The sequence below is a fragment of the Schistocerca nitens genome, chromosome 3, assembly GCF_023898315.1.
Source record: "Schistocerca nitens isolate TAMUIC-IGC-003100 chromosome 3, iqSchNite1.1, whole genome shotgun sequence".
Taxonomy (NCBI): Eukaryota; Metazoa; Arthropoda; class Insecta; order Orthoptera; family Acrididae; genus Schistocerca; species Schistocerca nitens.
In genome coordinates this window covers 254,190,341-254,215,998 of record NC_064616.1, presented here as the reverse complement: position 1 = coordinate 254,215,998, position 25,658 = coordinate 254,190,341, and the positions used below count along the sequence as shown (strand labels likewise).

Sequence of the window (25,658 nt, the reverse complement as noted above, 5' to 3'; positions counted from 1 at the left end):
ACTTTTATTACATTTAAACACCATCTAATAGATACACTTCAGTAATACACATTAACAGTCATATTATCACATAACAAACTTCGCTATACTTGTGGCAAGCCCGAGGTGCCGCAAGGAGAGGGTAAGGAGGAGCTGCATGAGTAATAGCATGGAAAAAAACTTGGATCACCTAGCCCTGGTGACAGTATCTTGCAAGAGTCCAAAGCCAGGGATACAGTGAAGACTCAAATGGCAGCTACGGCAGAAAGGAGTCCTTCGGAACGGCATAGCTGGTAGAAGAGGCACCCTCCCTCTTGAGGTTAATAAAGGAGAGAAGCTGTTGCCTCGCAGCTGGTGGGGTTGGTTCTCCAAAGATTAAGGGAAGAAAACCCTAATAAAACATCAATGATCCTTTGGCAGAGGTTGGACATAGGGCTGACACCCCTATCCGTAAGAAAACATATGTTGCAAAACTTCAACAAAGGAAAGCTGGACTGATTAAAGGAGATGGGCCCGACATGGAAGGGATTGACAGTAATGGACAAATAAGTCATAGGAGAAAAAAAGAAAACAAAGTATAAGTCAGATTTATATATTGGAAATGGAATGCGAGAACTATGTACCAACCAGGAGCTTGTGAGTGCTGCTGGATCAAACAACCACACTGAAGCAGAGTATCATAGTGCTGCAAGATGTAAGGTGGTCAGGAAGTCAGATTCTAAAAAAGAGAGAAGCTAATATATTTTACAGCTGCAGTGAGAGTAAGCACGAGTTTGGCACAGGGTTTGTGGTACATCACAAATTTAAACACTTAGTAACTGGGTTTACACATATTAGCCCACAATTATCAATACTCAGGATAAAAGGGAAATTCTTTAATTATTCTATATTTAATGCGCACGCATCAACAGAAGAATCTGAGGAAGAAGAGACAGAGGTATTCTACAAACTTTTGGAAGGATTGACTGAAGAATCATCAGCCCAATTTGTGAAAGAAGACTGTGGAGGAAAAGATACAATCATGGACTGTACAACATTTACAAAGACCCACCGATCAGAAAAATAGTGAAATCATCCCAATTGAGGTGGACTGGGGGGATGTAGCATTGATGAGTGATGCGGAAGTACCCAAAAATGTATTACGAGGAAATCAAGGAGGACAGAGAGTGTGAGGTTGGACTAAAATCAGATGGGAGGATGGAGTCATTGAAGATCTCTGGAAAATGGTTTCCAGAAATTGGAGAGATCCAGCAACATTCTAAGATAACTGGTGGAAAATTGTAGTAGAGGACAAGTCTCACAATGAGCTGCTGAACCACAAAAGAAGAATATAGGCTAAATGATGCCAACAGTGAGGAATAATTCCATAAAAACACGGGAGAACTGCCGGATGTCAGTAAAGTCCTGCCACGATATTTCGGCGCAGAGTCTCCAGGCCATCTTCAGGTGAGTACCACTGTAGTAGTACTACTACAGAGGTACTCACCTGAAGATGACCAGAAGACTCTGCGCCGAAATATCGTGGCAGGACGTTACCACTGTAGTAGTACTACTACAGTGGTACCCACCTGAAGATGGCCAGGAGACTCTGCGCCGAAATATCGTGGCAGGACTTTACTGACATCCGGCAGTTCTCCCGTGTTTTTATGGAACAATTAGTACATCGGGAAAGCTTTAAACATCAGTGAGGAATAATTTTTACATGAAAAAGCATATACTGTCTACATGTCTTCCACAGCATAGAGTAAATACATTTACTACATTTAAATATTATCTAATAGACACAAAACACTCGATAACAGTGAATATTATTTTACAACAAAAACTGCTCAACATAAACAATTTCATGCTGTGCAGTTAACAAGAATCATCTCATACAAAAGGAATGTGAGTTCTGATGAGTGGAGGGGAAAGTGTGGAAGCATTTTTAATAAGTCCAATTATAAATTTAAAATACTCTAAAAGCATAAAAGGTCAGTTATTTTACTTCCACAATGCCACTGTGGAAAGTCTATCTCGTACAGTGTCTCAAGTGATGACAATGCTGCACCTAAGAGACTTGAGTTTATCCTATACTTAAGTATTTAGCTCAGGCAACAATCACTACATGAAAGATACAAACTTTCCTTGAAACAAAATGAGACTACAGCATCTTGAACTTCCAGGTTGTTATTCAAATGGCCACATAATGAACACAATTTTCCCCTCCATAATCTTTTTACTTGTGGTTCACATCCTTAGTCAATATCACAACTTCAAGATTCCTTTTCATGTATTGCCATTACATCGTTCCAGCTTCTAAATAGATCAGATTATCAATAAAATTTTTGAGTATATGAACAAACAATACTTTTCCAATGTGGAAATGGGAAATCTGATTACCAATCATACAGCACACATCATCTAGTGTCGTAGGTACCAAATAAAGAAAACAACTAAAGCTATAGGTGAATATCCCATGCAAGATATGGAACTGAAAGTGATTTCTTCAACATAACTCATCCATTACCAAATAGGCTCCAACCTCTCAGTTTTTCTGTATGTTGAACATCCACGTTCTGTTGTCTACTGTATTTCACCCTACGCTTAAATAAAGGGTCTACATTTTTCCACACCTACATCTATATTTTGCAGCCATCCTTTCATGAGCACATCCATTTCACTTAATTTGCCTGTATCTCTGTAACTGAATATAAGACTGAGTTTCCATTCTTTTTTTACTATCATTACTTTCTCCCCATGATCCCTTTCTTCAAAATATCATTTTATTTCTTTTTTCCATTTCAGTCAGAGCCTTCCTCAAATTACCAGATTGTTAAAAGCACAATTCCTTGTGGCTCCAGAAAAGCAACAATGTTCTGTTGTATTACTCTTTCTGTTTTTAAGGAAAACTTAACAAATCAGGAAGTTAAAAAGTAAATTCTGGACAGAGTGCACAGAACAACTGTGCCCATAAGGTACATGGTGATTATTTTCCAGCTAGATGTGTAAACTAATCCAATCCAGACTCAAAATATGACACATCCATCCAAACACAAGACAATTCTCACTATTTTTGAAGTTACATACAGAAATTAAAAATGATGATGGCTTGTAACCGTAGGTTACTGAAGTGGGAAAAACTTCTACTTATCAATAGAGCCAACTGAATTGTCTTCCCTGTGATGCAGGGACAGGAACAGAGAGATAGTTACTTGAAAATTTATGGTTAAAACATGAAAATGAGAGAGAGAGGAAGGGAGGGGGGAAAAGAGAGAGAGAGAGACAGAGAGAGAGAGAGAGAGAGATGGTGAACTGAAATATGTGATAACAAGAGTCTTAGTAACAACAGTTATAACTCAGCAAATGCAAATAAATTATTTGCTCGTACTTGTATAAACAAACCTACTCAAGAAAAAGCATACTGTCGTTCCCAAGGGGATAATAGCCAGCTTTCATTGTCTTTCAATGACACCCCTAACTTAGCTCATCTTACATTAACATACTGTACAAATCACATGTTTCAGTATAGTTCATTAATGCTCAGTAGTAGTAGTAGTAGTAGCAGTAGTAGTAGTAACAGAAGCAGTTCTCCCTTTTAAGGGTAAAACTGGAATTATAAAACATGAAGCCAAAAAATTGTATTTGTTCAGCAGTAAGTGTTGCTTTCATCACAACAAACACTGACATAAAAATCTTGATACACAAATTCAATGTTTAACATTGTATATGACATTAAGTAATGATAATTCTATAATATAAGGATATATCATGCACAACAACACAGCTTAAAAGTACAACTAGGAACTATACACAGTACTACTTGTAATTTACACACACACACTTTTCAGTTACACAGTTCACTTGATTACAATATGATCATAAGAATTAGTGTTCTCCTGGTCCATAGAGATCAAGTGAATGTAAATCAGAAATGCATACACCAAGCTGCCAAATGATACTGCATAAGAGCATCTGGTAAAATTGTTATCCTCTCATATTAATTATCAAATGAGGCATTATTCTCTCTGGACAATACAAATGATATGATTTTCCTTTGAGCACTTTCACAATCGTATTCAACAGCAGACAATCCTCAAATATAGGTGCCATATTTACTCTCACTCTACAAGTAGTAAAGACCTGTACTGAACCCATGTCCCAAATTTTCTACTTTTCACCAAATAAAAGAATGACAATTACTTGATGTCTTTTGAAAGGGAGAGGTATTTGCAGTTTACCCCTATAAACTGCTTGCATCACAACACTGTTGTTATTTTTCAGTTCTTCTAAACAATGTGGTCACATTTGAAACTTTGGTAAATGCAGCAGTTGTCTTACTTTTTCTGCCAAGTTTTCACAAGTGTGTGGAAAGCACAGTGTTCAGAACACCAAGTTTTCACTCAAAGAAGTCATTTGAGGGTGTCAGAAACAAAGGGGAACAAGTAACATTTCCTACAAAGATGACAGTGCATCTAGAGCATGGTAAAGTATGTAAAAATTTTGTGACAGAGGGATACAAGTGAAAAAATGCTCTGCGCTGCTAAACTGTAAATAAAGAGAAAACTAGTAACAAGATGTTACAAAACAGTTATTTCTATGTGTGTATATATTTATATAACCTTTCTATGATACATAAGAAAAAGGAAGTAACCCAGATGGGACAATAAAATATACAATAATGGAATAACATATTAAACAGTAATCTTTCCTATTTTCTTTCACTATTAAAATGAATGAAAGGCATGGTGCTAATGTAAAATTACATAAATGTTTTGTTGTAACTTTAAATAGCAATTTTATGACAACTGAATTGACAACAGCCAATAACAAAAGCATTATAGAGAAAACATAAATTACATTCTTTTTGATTCACAATATTCTGGAAGCAAAGGGATACAAGTGCATACAGACTTTTACAAATTGTAACATAATACTGAACATGTATATTTACCTGTTATTTCATATTTTATGTCTTGTATAAAAAAAATAAAATAAAACAAAAATTAAGTTCAAGGGAATTCTAAAATCTTGTGAACTTAAACTCCAGTTTTCCAAAAACTAAAAGAAGTGTACTTATATCCCTTTACTTCTGAACACCCCCCCCCCTCCCCCTCATACACACACACACACACACACACACACACACACACACACACACACACACACACACACATTTAGTGTAAGGTGCTTAGTCAATATTAAAACAGTAAGATACCACCATATCTTTCCTGGGATTATTTTTAATCACTGTCTAGAGTTTATGTATAGTTTCACAGTATTCATTTCTAAATAAAATGACAGTGTTTTAGCAGAGATAATATTCTGTTGCCTTTGTTGAAAGACATAAAAACAACACACAACAGTGTTTAAACTTTTAGTTTTATAACAAGACAAATTATCAGAAAAAATAGTTGGAAGTGGTTAATAGTCTCACATAAGCTATGTTTATGAGAGTGTAGAACTTGGTGTTCCAATAGCATGTGGTTTTAAAACATCACATACACATGCATGTGGCATTATCACTAGTCAAAATGTATCTTAATGAACAAACACACACTTATAAGATGACTGGCACACTAAAGAATGATACAGTTGTGATGAAGATGAGGACGCGAGAGAGCTAAAATTTTGTGCATACATCAAAAGTATCACTCAAAAACACCACAGTTTTCACTAGATGATTGTTCATCAATATAAATTTGTATAACCTTTCGTTTCAACCTCTCCCTTACACATACAAACATACTTCTTCACTGCACTCATTTCATGGGATAGTATTTTCCATATTTTAGTGAAATTTAGTCGTATTTGATAGTCTTCATTCCCATTCATGTCAAATACATTACAGAAATAAATGCAATGCATAAAGATGAGAATTACATTAATTTACAGTCATTTGTTTAACACTGATGAGCTATTTAAGTCCTGTAATTTTAGTTAAGTCCCTTTGTAGCTTCTGCTTATAACAAACTATATCACCAGGACTGAATATCTGCATTTATTACCTATTTCACAATGAATTTACTGGGGACAATAATAAAAACAACAATATTATGAAAAGGATAGTGTGTGACTCCTCATCTCCTCTATACAGTGAGTAGCAATCTCTCCTTCTCATAATAATGTTAACTGAATTATAGTTATACGTCTCTGTTTCTCGGTTTTTTTTTTTTTTTTTAGATTTTTGAAAGGTATTAGGCTGTCATTAACACATCTCAGTCCATTAAATGGGCAGGCAAGCTGCTTTAATCTTCTCTCCAGGATACCTAGAAAAAAAAAGACAGTTTGACTGGTAGCAAAGTAAAACTGAATACAGTGAGAAATTATGAATAATATATATGTGATGTCTGTTCTTTTTCAGACATGTCTAAAAGAACAGCTACCACATATATGATTAAGGCGAGGACACCCAATGACCCCTTCAGTGCAAATGCTCACCAAGCTCAAACTCTTGTGAGATCATCAAAATGCCATGAGTAATGAGAATAATTGACAAGGGTTACTACAACAATAGTGTGTGGATAAGTTGAAAAGTTGGATTTGACAGGGGGTACGCTAAGGTTGTCCATAGGAGTGCGATGTTCACTGTGTCTGCATCGCGCAGTGGTCAGTGCATCTGCCTAGTAAGCAATTGACCCAGTTTGAATCCTGGTCAGGCACAAATTTTCAACTTCACTCATTGATTTAAATCAGTGCCCTCTGGCAGCTAATGTTTTTAATTCCTTCATGTCTGAATTATGAATAAAGTGGCTAAAATATTTTTTGACAAGGATGCATCACTATTAATTACAAAAACTGACACAGGCGAAAGATATGGTAATAGATGCAATAATATTCCTGAACAGAAACCATTTTTGTGACAGTTACATGGGCACTCTGTGTAATTCCAACTACATTCCACAATCTGTAAGCTGAATACAGAGGGGATTGAAGTCATTTGTGTGTAGTCACTGTTAGTGTGCCAAAGAAAACTGCTTTATAAATACACCAACAGTAATTAATACCTATATTTAATGCACACTTTTAATATGTACATTATCCACAGTTTACATCTACAGATTGTCTAGTTGCCATTTGGCTTAGCCCACAGCTAATAATACTGATTAGCACTACCTGCCTGATGGTTCCTCATAAGCTAAGAGCTTTAAAAAACCCTTATTTCTGGGAATACTCCTCTATAATTAATACAGCTGACTTCTAATACACTAGAAAAAATAAAAAATAAACTTACACTGTTCTCGTTTTAACATTTACGACATTGCATTACAATGTTCCATTTTAAAATTTGATTGATATTTCCCTTCTAGTCATGATATGACTTGTTTTTGAGATATCACTCTGTAACAGCACAATAAGAACAAATGAGGAGGAAACAACCACAGACATGGTATGCCACTGCCTTAATGTGACCTCTAAACTGACCTACACAGACAGTCATACAAGGGCACACAGTTTAACATAGACTCTCAACCATAGTGCAACTCATCATTTTTTTTCACATCAAGGAACATTACTGCTTTGTCAGACAGACAACTGAATACTGTGATTACTTTTTTTATTTATTTTTTAAAACTTCTATCTCCAGAAATTTCATATGCTAACACAAAATATGGTGAAAAATATAATATAAGAAAAAACAATGAGCAGTAATTTTAATGATCAGTATGAGCTACTAAACAATGAAAAATATTGATATCAACTACCAAAGTTTCCCCTGCACATGTAAGATGACACTGCATTTTCTTTCCCTTTAATGGCAGATTTGGGGAAAATAACATTTTTTTTTACTTGAGTAAATATGGTATTAACATAAAGGATTAGGAATAAACCAAATTAAAGTTGAAAAGATATCTGTGGCAACAGAAAATGGCACCATGTCAATAGTATCAAGGGAACCACACTGTCTACAGATATCCAAGAGGATGTGGTGTGCATAGTGACATAAAAACAAAGGATTAATAAGAAGATGCAGAATTGCACACAATAGCCATTGTGGTATGAAGACTCACTAAATCAGTCTTTAGTGATTATACTAAACCTAAAGTGAAATTACAAAGTAATAGTCTGAATTTTGATGGACAGGCACTCTCATAAAACATATATCTGGATGTAACAAGAGACTAGGTAACACAATATGCAACTAATTATAAAAAATATTTGAAAATTACCCAAAGTTTTGAAAATTCTTTTTCTCTTTTTAATCTTCCAATCCCTTTGCAGCTTATTGCAGAAATATTAGTCACCTCCTTAAAAGAGCACACTAGTCACTTTAGAGTGCAATATATCATGTAGAAACAATATCAGGCAGTCATGTGACCCTCTGCCACTGGAGACATGGCAAAATGACAGGAAGGAGCTATCACGATTGGATGTGCCCACGACAACATCATGAATGAAGTTGCCAGATTTGTTGGTGTATTAGTGCAGACTGTCCAGTGGAAGGCAGTGGCATACATGGCTGTGCCTGTGTTGAAATCAACCTTTGGGTGGATGAAAACTTTACTTTTTTTTTACATCACACAATGCGCTGCTGAATGTGTATTGCTACCATGAGATTACGGCTATTTAAGTTCATGCTGTGTTCAAAATGGAATACCACAAAGGACATTGTGCACTGAATTGTGTACGGGATGCTGAAAATGAGATCGATGTTGTGAATACAGTTTGCTTGCTCATATTTATATTTTCTCATCATTTGTTCTTATTGTGATGTTACAGAGTGATACCTCAAAAATAAGTCATATCATGTGTCTGGCTAGAAGGGAAATGTCAATTCAATTTTAAAATGAAACACTGTAATGAAATGTTGCAAATGTTAAAATGAATAAATGCTGTACCACTCATGACCATGTAACATAGCATAACTACAATAGTCATAAAAAGATCATAACCAATTGGGACCACAGGTGAGTGTCACACCTTGTCAACGACAATCTGCCTCACACTGGACAGGAAGTGCTGCTGTGAGTGAAAGCAGTTCCAACGCAAGCAGTTCCTGGGTGAAAGTTGTGAAGAGAACTGCACACAGTCAACATTTGAATTCAGGTACCTCACAAAAGGTCATTGCTCAAATATAATTGAATGTCTTCGATGGGCCTAACAGCAAAGCATCTGGATAGTAGCTGACTAGAAGTGTGTAGCAACAAGCTGTGACTTTGCCTCTTTTCAAATTAGGCAAGCTGCTGAGTGCACCAATAGCCCATGAGGTGTTTAAACTGTAGTGTGTGGAGGCTGCAGTTCAGGCTGGTCTCTGATGTTTTGCAGCTATTTGTTGTTGTCCACTGATTCAGTTTACTACTGGACATGAACCGAGATGTTTATTTCAACATTCCTGGTGTTGTCTTTCCCTCTATATCTCCATGTTTACTACGCTGCATACACTCCAACCTTCCCAGATGACAACAGCTGCACAAATACATTCCTAGTTTGACAAACACTTGGAACCCCTATCATGCCTCAATTGACCCACTAAATCACGGAAGCTTAATGCCACAGAAAATATCTGGGGCATTTTGGAATAGCACTCAAAATATACCAATCAGTATCCCTGTAGTTTTGTAGCTCTGCAGGATCTAATCGTCAGTGAGTGGCTTCAGCTGGATATGGGATACCTGAATAAATTTGTGGACAATTTTTCCTGCTGAACTGAGGACATTATCAAGACAAAAGACAGTGTTACATGATATTAGTATGTAGTCTCCTGCTGGTAACTGATTCTTTGTCTAATGTGCTTATATTACAACCTAGTACTGACAAAGAGAAAATCTGCAGCATGAAAAATCTTTTGTAACATGATGTTCTTGATCTTACACAGGGTGTATACGCTGACAAGGAAAAAAAATTCTTGGATTTTTCCTGGATTTCCCAGTTAAAAATGCACTTTCTCCTGAGTGAAAATACAATTTTTCCATGTTAAGTGACAGTATACTTTCCCTCAGAACTGTATATCCTTTGAATGGCTATGGTTTTATACACCAGTGTAGAATTTTGCGGCACTTTAGAAAATGAAACTCGGGGGGGGGGGGGGGGGGGGGGAAATAATAAATAAATAAAATCCAGAATGATCTTTGATGTGCAGCAACAAGTACACTGCATATTTTCATATAACGAAAGTATAAATGCGAATTTCACCAAACACCGCCTGTTACTTTCCAAAGCATTGAAATTGAGATTGAGATTGCGAAGCGCTTTTGTAAGCCAGTCATAGCTCATGTCAAGTTATCTCGCCAGCTGATGACAGTGGATATTCAGAGTATAGGAGACGTGATTTAGTCAGCTAATAGCAACATCACTGCCTTAAGTAGTGTGAACACACAAACAGGAAAAAGTAATGGTTTAAATTAATATACATAGTGTTGCTACAAGAAAAGCGAAGCTTTCACATATAATATTGGTCTTGAAGATTTGTGGGGACGTAGAACTATTGGCTCTTCCTCCCAAAAATATCGCTCCCCTACCACAGCAAGATCAGTTCTCTGTAGTACGAGCTCTATGCCACATGCATTGTGAGAACAAAAGTATTCATAATAAGTGACAGGAGTGAGAGTGATTATTTATCTCTGTAATTACCATGCACACTCACCACTACCTATAGATCAATAAGCTTTTTTGTGCATGTTACACTTTAAGATACATCACACAAATGTGCCAGTAAAATTTTTAATAATGACATAAATGTCATTCTTCTGGGCACAAAATTCTTCTAAATGGCTCATCCTCAAAGAGCTGATTTTTAAATGAGAGTCAAACGCTCCGTGATTTAAGAAATTCATCATACATTCTCACACATTGTTCATCTTGTGTAAAAGGAAATTTATTTTGAAAGTAACACTTTTCAAACCACCATTCACTTTAATAAAAGCCAAATTTCTTTAACAAAACGACAAAAATAACATCATTGTTCAACAAGGCAATTAATGCTTGATTGTCTGAAAGATGGAAATAAAATAAGATCTGAAACTAATAACATATTTTAGCATTCCGTAATTATGTGAATGTATTTTAATTCACTTGATAGCTCCCAGCCACAGAGATCCATTTTGTTTTCATTTGACATGAGAGCTGTGAAGGAACAGGAAGCGGCAAAATCACTAAACATAAACTCCTACTCAAACTCAGACTGCTCTGCACATCAGCCTCAGATCAATGATATTTCTGAACTGAGCAATATTAGATAGTGGAGACCTTCCCCCCAACTGACCCTCCCTCGAGAGTTTGAGATACGATGCCAAAAATTTAAAATAATCGACTTTTCAAAAATATGTTCATTTTGTAGTGCACATCTTCCTGAAGGAGTTGATACATAAAACATATATTTTCAAGGTCTTAAGTGTGCCAAAGTGGAGTGCCCTGCCTCTTCACACAGGATTCATCTATCGCACATCACCATATTTTGCTCTGTGGAATTCAAATGTGTATAGTCTGTAATGGATACCACCAAACTATATTCAGGACAATTCAAATTAAAACATCCTGTGGTCCCTCTCCTGCTCCCAGTCGGCCATTCTGACATCCTGCCTCTCTTTAAAACAAAAAACTCAATTAGTGGTGGATGGGATTATTTGTAACCAGGAGAACAAGGACTCTTCAGAAAATTTGCACTCTTTATTGCCTGTTGTTGTTTTGTGTGACATAAAATTAAATATAGGATACATAAAACCAGCAAAGACAAGGGATAAGTAAGACAGTACACATTTCTTGAATCCTTAGGTCCTAGCATTTTTTTCTCTCTAATCTTGCTACAGCTTTACATGCCGTGCTTCCCTTTCTGCAAAAGGATCTAATACCTCATCAAAATTCGTCAAACATTTTGCTACATGAAAAATCTAAACGTCATCTAATATTTAAAAGTCTATTTTGCCAGTGTCCGCTAGATGAAACAAAATAGGCCTGTCTAATATTGCAGCAGTTGTAACACACACCAAATAAACGAGACTGTTTGGGCACAAATGGTCATTTTTATAGTGCAACAGAATATAACTCATGAAGTACCAATATCAAATGCCTATTAGGCCTACTACAAGCAAAAAGCTTTATGTTAGGAAATAGCTTCATGTTTCATTCATACACTCCAGCTTCTCAAGCATGAAACTGAAAAGTAGTAGTACGAAATATTTGTATAAATTTGGAATTGTCATACTCTTCCATAATTTGTGTGATGTCCCCATTCTTCTTCTTCCTCATTCTAACAAACAATTTTGTTATAATTAATTCTTTAACTATTCCTGCCAGTGTCAAATTTTATTCTCTGGTTAAAGTCACTCATCCTGCCAGAATCACTTGTTTCGTTATCCCGTGTCTATTCTCCAGTTACGTGTTATTACGTGTTCATACAGCACATTTTCCATGCTTCTCCCAGAATAGAACTTAAGTGGCCCTTACTTGTGTAACGATCTGGCCAAACATTTTCTGTCACAATGTCATTTTTCTGGGTATACCGAGAAGATAATACGTAATCTTCCTTACCTGTTATTCCTGTTTGTCATTTATTTCCTCTCTGGTAATCTGAATCTATGGATTTCGCTAGTAAGTATAACAAAGCTGATCATTTGTAAACACAGTCAACCACATAAACAAACAGCGATTGGCACTGGCCCGTTCAGGTTTATGCCACTCAGCTCATGTAGCCTGTCCCCTTTTGTCTATAGGAACTGAGCTAGATAGTGGAGACCTTCCCTCCAACTGACCCTCCCTCGAGGATGGAAAGTTTATTTCCAGATGTGACCGTGATTCCCCAGGCACGTGCACTATGCACGCATTCAAAAATAAACTTATTATTCAATCAGTAATCGACTTAGAATGTGTTCAAAAATGTTTAAGAACCAACAGGGTTGTGTTTCAAAATCATGTGAATAATCGATAGACCAATGTGCGCTGGATGCTAGGCGCTTTGTGAAACAAGGCTTTTTTCCTCAAGAATATGAATTTGGCGACCCCATTGAAATTGCCGCCCGGGCAGATACACCCCCCCCCCCCCCGAACCAAAACCCAAACCCTATATCCAGGCCTGCAACGCATGCGTGAATCTGGCAGCTTGGGAGCACCAGTAAAATTTTTCTGGGTAGCATCTGGCTGCTTGCTGCTACTGCTTATACTAGTCATACTCGACTCCACTGTGCATGCACATGAGCCCACTCACCACTGCTCGAACAAATCTAATGTAAACAGTTGTGATGTCACGTTCATCGGAGGCAATTTGTTGTTACAAAGCATTGTATAGTATTCCTAAGGCCTTTGACACAGTTTACTGTTGACAGACACTTGTATGAGCACTGTGTTTTGTTGTTGTATGTGGAAATTTCCCTTTGCAACTTAAGCTTTATTTTCGTTGTTCCGCCCCCCCCCCCCCTCTCATTCTACATCTACATCTACATCTATACTCCGCGAGCCACCTTACGGTGTGTGGCGGAGGGTACTTATTGTACCACTATCTGATCCCCCCTTCCCTGTTCCATTCACGAATTGTGCGTGGGAAGAACGACTGCTTGTAAGTCTCCGTATTTGCTCTAATTTCTCGGATCTTTTCGTTGTGATCATTACGCGAGATATATGTGGGCGGTAGTAATATGTTGCCCATCTCTTCCCGGAATGTGCTCTCTCGTAATTTCGATAATAAACCTCTCCGTATTGCGTAACGCCTTTCTTGAAGTGTCTGCCACTGGAGCTTGTTCAGCATCTCCGTAACGCTCTCGCGCTGACTAAATGTCCCCATGACGAATCGCGCTGCTTTTCGCTGGATCATGTCTATCTCTTCTATTAATCCAACCTGGTAAGGGTCCCATACTGATGAGCAATACTCAAGAATCGGACGAACAAGCGTTTTGTAAGCTACTTCTTTCGTCGATGAGTCACATTTTCTTAGAATTGCTGCAGTATTATTCTGCAGTAGCGGGCTAGAGTAATATCCTTTGTTAGAGTATTGGTTCTTACCATTCAAAATTTAACTGACAACTAAAACAATGAAAAATTCCAGGAATTCTAAAAAATTCCCGAAATTCTAAACAATTCCCGGGTTTTTACCAGATCTCCCGGTTGTCCCGGGTCATATACACCCTGTTACATGAATTCAGTAAATTCCCAGTAGCTTGTGCATAATATCAAGCACACCTGATCCATGATTACATCTCTTCACAATTTCAGGCCTTAAGATTTCAATATATTTTCCATTTTTCTCATACCACCTTTTGGCATGCTCCTCAATAACTGTCCCTCCATAGTTAGAAGACAGCACAATGTCTTTATTGTCAATTAATTTAACAAAGACATCATCATTATGCACACTGCTAACTTCTTCACTGTATCCCCTTGGTTTCTCCTTTGGTGTAAGAGGGAAATTGCCACAGTGATTTATTCTTATGGTTCCAGCTGCACATATATACGTACTCATCATTTTCAATATTTACAGCAAAGCATATGATGAAAAGCAGCTATTAACTTACAATCTTTGGCCTGTAGAAGATACCCTCTGACTTAAGCGTAGAATCACAGAAGAACCTTAGCCATCCAAGGTAGGAAGGGTGTGAAGTATTTCAACAGTGCCTTGAAATAAGAGGAAATCAAAGGCCATTCCTGATTTTCACACAAATTGACTTTCCTTTTATATATTGCTTAACATTCAGTTTTCTGCAAAATGGAACTATCTGTTTATCACTACAAAATTCCCTTTTCAAATGCAGTTGCAAGCACACTTTTTAACTGAATCATATGTTGGTCCCACCTTGAAACACACAACCTGGCAACTAACTGGACTTTTCAAACTCCTTACCAAGTATAAATTATTTCTCAACTGAATAATTAGAGATTCCATGTCATATTGGTATTTAAAATATGTATGACAAAGTATTATTTATTTCAATTCATTCTCAGGTGCGTTGCTTTTATAGCACCAATTTCTAAATGAAAGCCAATTAATTTTTTATTTCCTCAGAAGTTTGTGTTTTTACCTTGTTATGGGCAGGACAGACATGTACAAAAATTTGGTGTCTGACAATGAGATATTGTTGATTTTTCTTGTTAATAGTCCAGAGTTCTATACACCTCATCAAAATGTTCTTTAAATCACATGACAAACGGATGCTGTTTTGTGAAGTTTGGTCAGCACATCCTCTACCATCCAACTGGTTTCCCATTCACATCATCTTTCCTAATAGTCATGTGTCAATTCAGATGATACTACCAAATGATAATCTTGGCATATTGTTTTCCTTTTTTTAGTGACTGCCAAACACACTGAGTTGCATTCCACTTCAATATAAACCAACAACCATGAATTTTAAATCAATGGTTTATAGGTTAGGTATTTCCTGAACAGCAATGAAGCACAGTGTAGCAACGAATTTGTTTGGATTCTGTCTTCCACAGTGATTACTAAAACAGAAAATGCAGTTTACCACTGCATGGAGAAATTTGAAATATTCATACAAACAGCTTGCAATCTCACATCTTCCCTGATCCCTCTAGTTTCGTTGATTAAACAATATTCTTGTTTTATTTTACACCATTCATTGCAAAACTAAAAGATTTCAATTGTAGCTCATAAAACAAAGCATTTTTTATGGGATCAGTTGATGCCAACAAAACTTGCTGGAGATCGAAGTTGCAACTTACAAAATCCCCATCTGACTTTAGTGCTCACTACTTATTTTGTTTCTCCTCCTCTCGAGCCATATCTTTTGTTAAAAGATGAGATATACACTCCTGGAAATTGAAATAAGAACACCGTGAATTCATTGTCCCAGGAAGGGGAAACTTTATTGACACATTCCTGGGGTCAGATACATCACATGATCACACTGACAGAACCACAGGCACATAGACACAGGCAACAGAGCATGCACAATGTCGGCACTAGTACAGTGTATATCCACCTTTCGCAGCAATGCAGGCTGCTATTCTCCCATGGAGACGATCGTAGAAATGCTGGATGTAGTCCTGTGGAACGGCTTGCCATGCCATTTCCACCTGGCGCCTCAGTTGGACCAGCATTCATGCTGGACGTGCAGACCACGTGAGACGACGCTTCATCCAGTCCCAAACATGCTCAATGGGGGACAGATCCGGAGATCTTGCTGGCCAGGGTAGTTGACTTACACCTTCTAGAGCACGTTGGGTGGCACGGGATACATGCGGACATGCATTGTCCTGTTGGAACAGCAAGTTCCCTTGCCGGTCTAGGAATGGTAGAACGATGGGTTCGATGACGGTTTGGATGTACCGTGCACTATTCAGTGTCCCCTCGACGATCACCAGTGGTGTACGGCCAGTGTAGGAGATCGCTCCCCACACCATGATGCCAGGTGTTGGCCCTGTGTGCCTCGGTCGTATGCAGTCCTGATTGTGGCGCTCACCTGCACGGCGCCAAACACGCATACGACCATCATTGGCACCAAGGCAGAAGCGACTCTCATCGCTGAAGACGACACGTCTCCATTCGTCCCTCCATTTACACCTGTCGCGACACCACTGGAGGCGGGCTGCACGATGTTGGGGCGTGAGCGGAAGACGGCCTAACGGTGTGCGGGACCGTAGCCCAGCTTCATGGAGACGGTTGCGAATGGTCCTCGCCGATACCCCAGGAGCAACAGTGTCCCTAATTTGCTGGGAAGTGGCGGTGCGGTCCCCTACGGCACTGCGTAGGATCCTACGGTCTTGGCGTGCATCCGTGCGTCGCTGCGGTCCAGTCCCAGGTCGACGGGCACGTGCACCTTCCGCCGACCACTGGCGACAACATCGATGTACTGTGGAGACCTCACGCCCCACGTGTTGAGCAATTCGGCGGTACGTCCACCCGGCCTCCCGCATGCCCACTATATGCCCTCGCTCAAAGTCCGTCAACTGCACATACGGTTCATGTCCTCGCTGTCGCGGCATGCTACCAGTGTTAAAGACTGCGATGGAGCTCCGTATGCCACGGCAAACTGGCTGACACTGACGGCGGCGGTGCACAAATGCTGCGCAGCTAGCGCCATTCGACGGCCAACACCGCGGTTCCTGGTGTGTCCGCTGTGCCGTGCGTGTGATCATTGCTTGTACAGCCCTCTCGCAGTGTCCGGAGCAAGTATGGTGGGTCTGACACACCGGTGTCAATGTGTTCTTTTTTCCATTTCCAGGAGTGTAATTAGATGTAAGTTTATCTTTATTGACTCCAGCCATATAGCAGGCCATGCTTAGATGACAGAGATCTATTTTTGGAATGAAGAAAACTGAGACTGTACTCCTCGGCAAATATATGTCTGTAAATATGGACTTTAGCTGTTTCAAGACCATTTTCTGTATGTGCAGATTTGTAAAGGGAATATATGAGTGTGATATTAAACAATGGACTTTTTGCCCAGAGTGACAATAGTGGCATTCAACAACACATTGGTGTGTGTTCTTTTGGACATGTCCAAAAGAATAGACACCACAACGCCACACATATAATTTTGATATTTTAGAGCTTGAGGTGCTGGACTCCCCATTACATCTTTATTGAGTGTTCATAGCAGCAACATTCTTCATGAAAGCTTGCCAGTTGAAAACGTCAAAATTAATGGACGACTCAGAAACTACTGTAGAATATTATAGAAGTATATATTAAATGAACAAAACTGCACCCTCCTTCATCTTATTTTTATGGTAGATCTACAGAGTACACATATGATTAAAAAGGAGTAATAACCAGATGATAAGTAATTTGAAACATGTAATGTGAAGCACTATATTTGTCCCAAGTCCTATGCAGAGAGGCTTGTAAAATAAAAGACTTATTCATGAGCAACATTGAAAGCTACCCATTATTTTAAAAATGTAGCTAATCAATACAAAAATGTAACACACTGCACTTTCATCAAAACCAACACGACGAAGCATAAAGACAGATCTGGCAATGTTCAGTGCTGTAGCTGAGAGGCTGCAGTTACCTTATATCTACATATTTATTAGCATAATTGATAGCTAACCTATGAAAATGTTGTTGCTCACCTTTACTGCCATGGATAATTGATAATTTCTTCCACAGATGGTCTTGCATCTTCAGCTCGTATCAAACACTGGCGTAAAACCTCAGTCAAACCCCTAGGGCAATCAGCCCTGTACGGATACTCTATTGGTATATCTGCATCACTAATAGTCGATATCTTCTGATCAAGATCTTTAATATGTTCAAATGGTGTAACTTTGTACAGAAGGTGATACAATATGCACCCTAAACTCCAGACATCACTCTTGAAACTAGACTGCAAACACAAGAAGGAATTATTAATATGAACAGCCATATACTGGCTAAAAAGTACATTTTTAAAAGGCTGCCAAATAAATAAATAAATAAATATGCTGTGAAATTAAAAACATTCTGGAGGTGATCTATAAAATAAATAAGAATAACTTAATACTGTTGAGTAAAGAGACAATATCTAAATTACACTTGTTGCACAGTTACCAATGCAAACAGTCACAAAGTACTGCATGAAGCTGAAGTACTCCCCATCAATTTCTAAAAATTAACTGATAATTCCACACTACTGCAAATATAAGAACAAGACAGTGATTGAATTCTGAATGTTTCCCAGTGAACCAAGTATGGTGTTGAAATGCATCTTAAGTTCATTGTCACGATTGGAGCACATCAATTTGCGATGGTTTCTTAGTGGCCCAAACACATGGAAGTCGCAGGGCGACATATCCAGACTGGAGAGGAGATGTTCAAGCTGCTCTCACTCTAACATGGCCATTACACTTTGTGTGAACTTGGAGTCATAGGGATGCACTGTCATGAAGCAGAATCACTCCCTCCATGATTAGCCCAGGCCATTTGCTCTTGATAGAATTGTGTAGGCTACAAAGTATCTCATACTACACATCACTGTAAATGGTTTTTCTGAGCTTGTGGAATTCTATCAGTATCAGCCTCTAAAAAAGAGTGTGAGCATCATGTTGCCTGCTGACAGCAAAGCTTTGAATTTTTTAAGGGGAGGTGATGGTGCATGCTTCCACTGCATGGCATCCTGCTTTGTCTCTGGCTTGAAGTGATGTCTCACTTCATTATCCCAAGTGGTCTATGCAAATTTCAACTGATTTGTTTGTTAAGATGTTTCATACATTTTAATCTGATCATTCCTTATACTTACTAATATATGGCAATTTTAGATTATATGAGCATTTCTTTCCACCATAGTATGACAGACACACCTGTATTGAGGGCTATGGAACTCCTAAATTACAAACAGCACATGCAGACAGGCCTGATTATTCCCCTGTAATTACTTGTAAGTGACAAGAGGAAAGTTCCCACGATATCAATTGAGTGCCTAAATCATTAGTTATGTGTCCTCAGAGTCTTTCGCGACTGCATACATGAATAAAATGTTCTCGGATTTCAAGCCGCATAAATTCAAATAAAATCCTCAAGCTTTCGATGACCATCTCCGCCATCATCGTCAGGAGTTCACTGACTGCCAGGGCTGCTTCGGTTTCTCGCTTATATAAGCATGATGCATCATGCCTATCAGATCGACCCAATGTGGCGCATGCCTCAACTTTCTGGCAGGTAGAAAGACTGAGGCCTGTGCGGTCTCAATAATCCACTGAAGATCATGTGGCAAGACTTTCTGCAGTTTGAGAAAATCAGGCTTTAACTTGCTCTTTGGCAACTCCTTCCAAAAGGGAGGCATGGCATAACTCTGATCAACAGCATCCTGCATTATCTTGCTCCTCAGAACCTTTCACTTACAGGGGCTTAAAGTTACTTCTCTCCAACATAAAATCATAAAAGTAGAAATTTTGATAGGAAGAGATGCAAGTAAGTGAGTTTTTATACCCTGAATCCCACTTATTCCTAAGTTTATCATTTCACTTTAAATGAGTACAGTTAGTGGTGATCTTATGTTATGCCGTGACCATAAACAAGGCCAGCAGGCAACATGATGCTCACACTCTTTTTTAGAGGCTGATACTGATAGAATTCCACAAGCTCAGAAAAACCATTTACAGTGATGTGTAGTATGAGATACTTTGTAGCCTACACAATTCTATCAAGAGCAAATGGCCTGGGCTAATCATGGAGGGAGTGATTCTGCTTCATGACAGTGCATCCCTATGACTCCAAGTTCACACAAAGTGTAATGGCCATGTTAGAGTGAGAGCAGCTTGAACATCTCCTCTCCAGTCTGGATATGTCGCCCTGCGACTTCCATGTGTTTGGGCCACTAAGAAACCATCGCAAATTGATGTGCTCCAATCGTGACAATGAACTTAAGATGCATTTCAACACCATACTTGGTTCACTGGGAAACATTCAGAATTCAATTCAAGCCGCATAAATTCAAATAAAATCCTCAAGCTTTCGATGACCATCTCCGCCATCATCGTCAGGAGTTCACTGACTGCCAGGGCTGCTTCGGTTTCTCGCTTATATAAGCATGATGCATCATGCCTATCAGATCGACCCAATGCAATTGCATTGCATTGTATGCCTTGTCATTATGGCTTAAAATCCACTGCTTTTCTTACTCAGTGTTTGGAGGCTGTTTCTTTGGTGTCTTTTTCATATTAATGATGATAATGCTGATCTCCACTGTAACCTCCTGTATCACCACTGTGTGTTGCAGGCATGACGTTAGTGTCAGTCACTTTTCACATGGCTGGTTCTGCATGGCTCTCTGCCATGTTAGTGAACCAAGCAAGCTCTTCTTTCATGTTCTCAGTCATACTGCTGCAAACTTTGTGTACAAAGAAGTTCTATAAGTCAAAACTAAATTCCGTACAAAGAAAGTCTTGAACACAGCTATAAATACACAACCATTGCCAGGTTTCTCAGCTAGTGTCGTAATAATAATTTTGCGGGCTCGTCTGTTGCTTGTACTTTTGCTGCAGTTAATACGCCTAGTTCCTCATTTTCTGTACCATTATACTTTCCGACTAGGTTAATGGTTCTAATTTCCTCTTTGCTCCTATTCTCTTCTCCTCATAAATATGCATAAAACCTTGATTACTATCAATAACTACTTTTACAGAAAATTTAAGTACTCTTCTATTGTCTTCTTTATAAACCCTTTCTCACATACAGCAAAATCTCTTTCTGCCTTGTGTTTTGCTAACTAGTCTGAGCCCCTAAAAATTACTGTCTGTAATTTTGGAATCACTGCAGAAATTCTTCAAATGTGATATTTAACAGTACTTAAGACTTTATTGGTTTGACATGCACTCTGACAGGACCTTATTTTAAAGCCACCAACTGGAAGGTATAGCTATCTCCTAGTTTAGTTCTTCATATTGCCCCTTTGAAATTGCATACAACTTGCCACCAGAACTGACAAAGCCTTTAGTGTTTCCTCTACATACTTTCACCTTGACAGTAACAATGATCATCTCTCATTCACTCGCTTTTTCTTCATCCTATATCAGTTCTTGCTGCTCTTCATTAGTGCTTAAGTGTACGCAAATAGTAAATGCTTCTGTGTTGTTATAATAGTGTCAGCAGCAGCTATTGGCCCTCAGCAGTATGTCTCATCACAAGATTCATTTGGAACGAATGAGTGTTTCCTATGATGTCATTGTATGCCTTGTCATTATGGCTTAAAATCCACTGCTTTTCTTACTCAGTGTTTGGAGGCTGTTTCTTTGGTGTCTTTTTCATATTAATGATGATAATGCTGATCTCCACTGTAACCTCCTGTATCACCCCTGATGCTGTGTCCTCATCCATCTGTTTCCAGTTGGCGCCAATAATAATATCCTGTCACTTCTTTCATCAGTGTTCTCCTTAGATTCTGGTGTGATACCATCATAATGTCTATGAACAAGAACCTTGATGATGCCATTTTGGGAGATATGTGTTGCCATCTCCAACTGCTTACATGGCATGAAGTTGGTGACTGTGGTTTATGCCAGTGTTCAGACAATGTCTTCAATACATCCCTCTGGCAAAATGAACAAGGATTTTTCTTTGCAGTAGGTTCAAAGGTTACATAATATAAGTGGTCCATGTGATGAATTTTGGAGAATACTTTAGTTCACTTCTCAGAAATGACTTAATGTTCCTGCAGGTTGGTTGATATTGCCGATCAGTTGCTTTTACATGGTTTGGTTTTCTATTCTTACAATGGATGTAATCTAAGAAGTTGGCATGGTCAACATGGCTTAAGAAGAATCTGCATTTGTTCAATTTGCATGAGGTACTGTTGTATTTCTGAGGTAATCCACATAGTTAGGTATTTACTTCCTGTGGAACTGAGAAGTCATGGGAAAATAGTATGGGTAGTGATGGTACTACTTGATTGTAATTTATAACACAATTGAAATAGGTTGTTAATAACAATGAATATTTGTGACACACCAAACAAGGACAACAGTGGATAAGTATATTAATTCAGTGAATCATTGTGGTCAGGAACAGGTTAGGCGTCAGTAAGTTACTGCACATTAAAGGCAACCATTTAAGTCCCTGCAGAATTGAAGCAAATAATTAAGCTTATACATAACTAGCAATAGTGCAGCTCACATACTCAGTACAACTCGCTCTGGCATTCCCGGACATTGCTGTATATCTAATTTGTGTTTGAGTGGAGATATCAAAAATAAGAGAATTGGGTATGTATGGCAAAAACTTAAATGAAAAAAATTTTATAGTTTCAAAATTATTTACACAACCTTGTGTTGAAGAAAAAGAATGGATGTGAATGGTGTGCATAAGTGAAGTGCTTACAACAAGATATTATCTAAAATGATAAGAACCTCATCCTGAATGGTAAAATGAAATATAGAGAGGTCCCCAGCGAACAATGATAAAGTTTAATCTTCATCAAAGCAATACTGGCCAAGATATAATAACTTGATTGACCCCATGCACCACTTTGTGCAGAGCAAGTGTGAATTTCTGGTGACTTTGAGCTGTTACATTTTGGGCAGTATTTTGTAGAAAGAAATGAAATCGGCAATCTTGTACAACTTTATGCATTCAATAATAATGAAAAGAATTTAAGAGCCATATTCAGACAGAAAATTTTGGCATAATCGCCTGAAAACAATGGTGTCCGAAAAAAATTTCGAAGTTTGGCTTCCTATATTGTGGGGACTAGATGTATAATGAACATCAAACTTGGCAAGTAGTAACCTAACAACTCTAGGTTCCCAAATATAAAGTTTCATTTATATACTAGTGTCCAATACTGAATAAATTAAATGCAGATTTGAAGATTTTGTAAAAAAGTAAAAAAGTACGGAATTTTTTGACCCGATTTTGCAAGAAACTGTTGCTTATAAAACTTTCCCAACTAGTCTTATTAGTAAGACTACACTTTTAACTGCAAAAAAGTGTATTTGATTATCCAACAGGGGGATGACAATGCTGGATAACTTGAATCAAAGTTGGGCGCAAAAATCGTGGCACGAAAAATGTGAAAAATTCAGATTATTGTGTCTCAAAGAGTTAACACATCCTAAAAATGAAACTTGACACATAATAGCTCAGTAGCACAAGGATGTGGAAAGTAAAATTTCATTCATGTACTATTTTCGAATAATCTACGAATTCTTCAGAAAAATGACAATTTTTGTGAAAAGTTGGACATAGAGCATATTCAACACTTATTTTACAAATACAGTTTTCTATTAAAGCTAGAAACCAGTCTCATTTGAAATTTTTTTAAGCCCCTACAGAACACTGGGCTTAATTTCCATCATGGGCTAACAATATTACATAAATTGTGGCAAAGTAACTGGAAAAATTGCACTGCAAATAAAATTTTAACTTTGGCTTGTTGTATCTCGTTGATTAAAGGCATAATAAACATGAAACTTTGAACACAACAAGTTAGCAATGTAAGGTTTTCCAATAAAAACTATCATTCACTTGCTGCTTTCCAAATTTGTACAAAATCAGTTCAAGCTTGATTTTCATAAAGAATTACAAAAATAGATCACATTCAACTTGCTTGCAGAAAATCTGTTTTCCATTCTTGATTTCAAACATATCACAGCTGAAGAACAGCTGAAGAGAGCACATTTTCAAGCATTCAGAAAATCACATTTGATTTTCCAACTTGCAAAAACAATACCTGAAAATGATGGACAAATTTGTGAGTACGTACCACACCAACAGGCTACATTGCAGTACCATGTTGTCCGTGTTTTGTTGCACGTGGTTTTAATTTTTAAAGTGACAAGTAATATCACTCTATATTGTGTCGGTCAATGGTGGTATTGCCACAACAGGTTGAAGAACATGACCAGCAACCGCATTATTGTAGGGGTCACACATGCTTGTGGTGGTACCTATCTGCTTACAAAGCCGGTTGCCAAGTACCTTATCTCCAATTCTCTTATCTGTAGGAGTATCTCATATAGGCGGCAAGCAAAAAGTAATATCAACTGTTATTTTAAACTTCTTTACATTGTAGTTAACATTTCTTCTTAATTTTTGAGCCACTTACTACAGTTCATTTTCTGGAAACTGATCATAGCGTAAACTGCAAACAGTATCACTGTATACCAACGCAATATAGTGACATATTACTTGTCAATGTACAAATAAAAGTATGTGCAACAAAACATGGTCAGCAATTTGTTGAAATTTAACCTGTTGCTGTGGTACATTTCAGGTACTGTTTGCGCTCACTGGAAAATTGAACATGATTTCCTGGATGCTTGTAAACATGCTCTTTCCAACTGAGGTTAGTTTGAAATCAGTTATGGAAAACATATTTTCTAAAACTAGTCAATGTGGTCGGTTTTTGCGCTATTTACAAAAATCAAGTTTGAACTGATTTTGAAGAAATTTAGAGAGCAATATATGAATGATATTTTATACTGAAAAACCTTATGTTGATAAGCTATTGTTGTTCAAAGTTTCATGTTTATCATGCCTTTAATGAACTAGAGACAAGAAGCCAAAGTTAAAACAACTTCATTCGCAGTGTAATTTTTCCAGCTAGTTCACTTCAGTTTATGTAGCATTGTTAGCCCTTTAACAGAAAATAGTATTTTTAAAAGAATTGTTAAACATACTCAATTTTCACATTTCACAAAAATTGTCATCTTATTGACAAATTTGTAGACTACTAGAACATAGTAGGTGAATGACATTTTGAATTCTACATCCTTGTGCTACTGAGCTATTGTGTATTAAGTTTAATGTTCAACATGTGTTTACTACCACAATTTTCACTCACAAGTTTGAGTCAAATTATCTAGCATTGCTAGCCCGCATTGAATAATCAAATACACTTTTTTGTGGTTAAAATCATGGTGTTTCTCTGAGAGAAGTTGGGAAAGCTTTATAAAACATATTTTTTTACAAAATCAGGTCAAAAATACATCTTTTATCTTTTATAAAATTGTCAATTTTGCCGTTCATTTATTCAGCACTGAAAAATGGTACATAAATGAAACTTTATATTTTGAGAACCTACTACACACTCAGTTTCACATTTGTCACACTTTTAGTCCCTGAGATATAAAAGGAAAACTTTGGAATTTTTTTGGGTGTCGATTTTTTCAGACGATTTTTCCAAGAAATTTCTGTTGAATATGGCTTTTAAAATTCTTTGAATTGTTATTCTTGAGAGAATGTATAAAGTTGTATGAGATGGCCAAATTCCATTTCTTTCAATAAAATATTGCCTCAAATATAACAGCTCAATGTTGCCAGAAATTCACACTAATTCTGCACTAAGTTGCATATGCAGCCAAACAAGTGACTATATCTTGACCAGTATCACTTT

The 25,658-nt window shown here is 37.7% G+C and overlaps 1 protein-coding gene across 1 annotated transcript in view; it reads right to left on the bottom strand.

The window, feature by feature from the left end:
* Positions 1 to 6,108: 6,108 nt before the first annotated feature.
* LOC126248219 (uncharacterized) overlaps positions 6,109 to 25,658 on the bottom strand; it is a 185,473-nt gene continuing 165,923 nt past the window's right edge. The window contains exons 10-11 of the mRNA XM_049949042.1: positions 17,923 to 18,176; positions 6,109 to 6,227 (exon numbers count right to left, since the gene is read on the bottom strand). Of these exons, the coding sequence (XP_049804999.1) occupies positions 17,925 to 18,176 (252 nt within the window). The 3' untranslated portion in view covers positions 6,109 to 6,227; positions 17,923 to 17,924. The remainder of the gene's footprint in view (positions 6,228 to 17,922; positions 18,177 to 25,658) is intronic.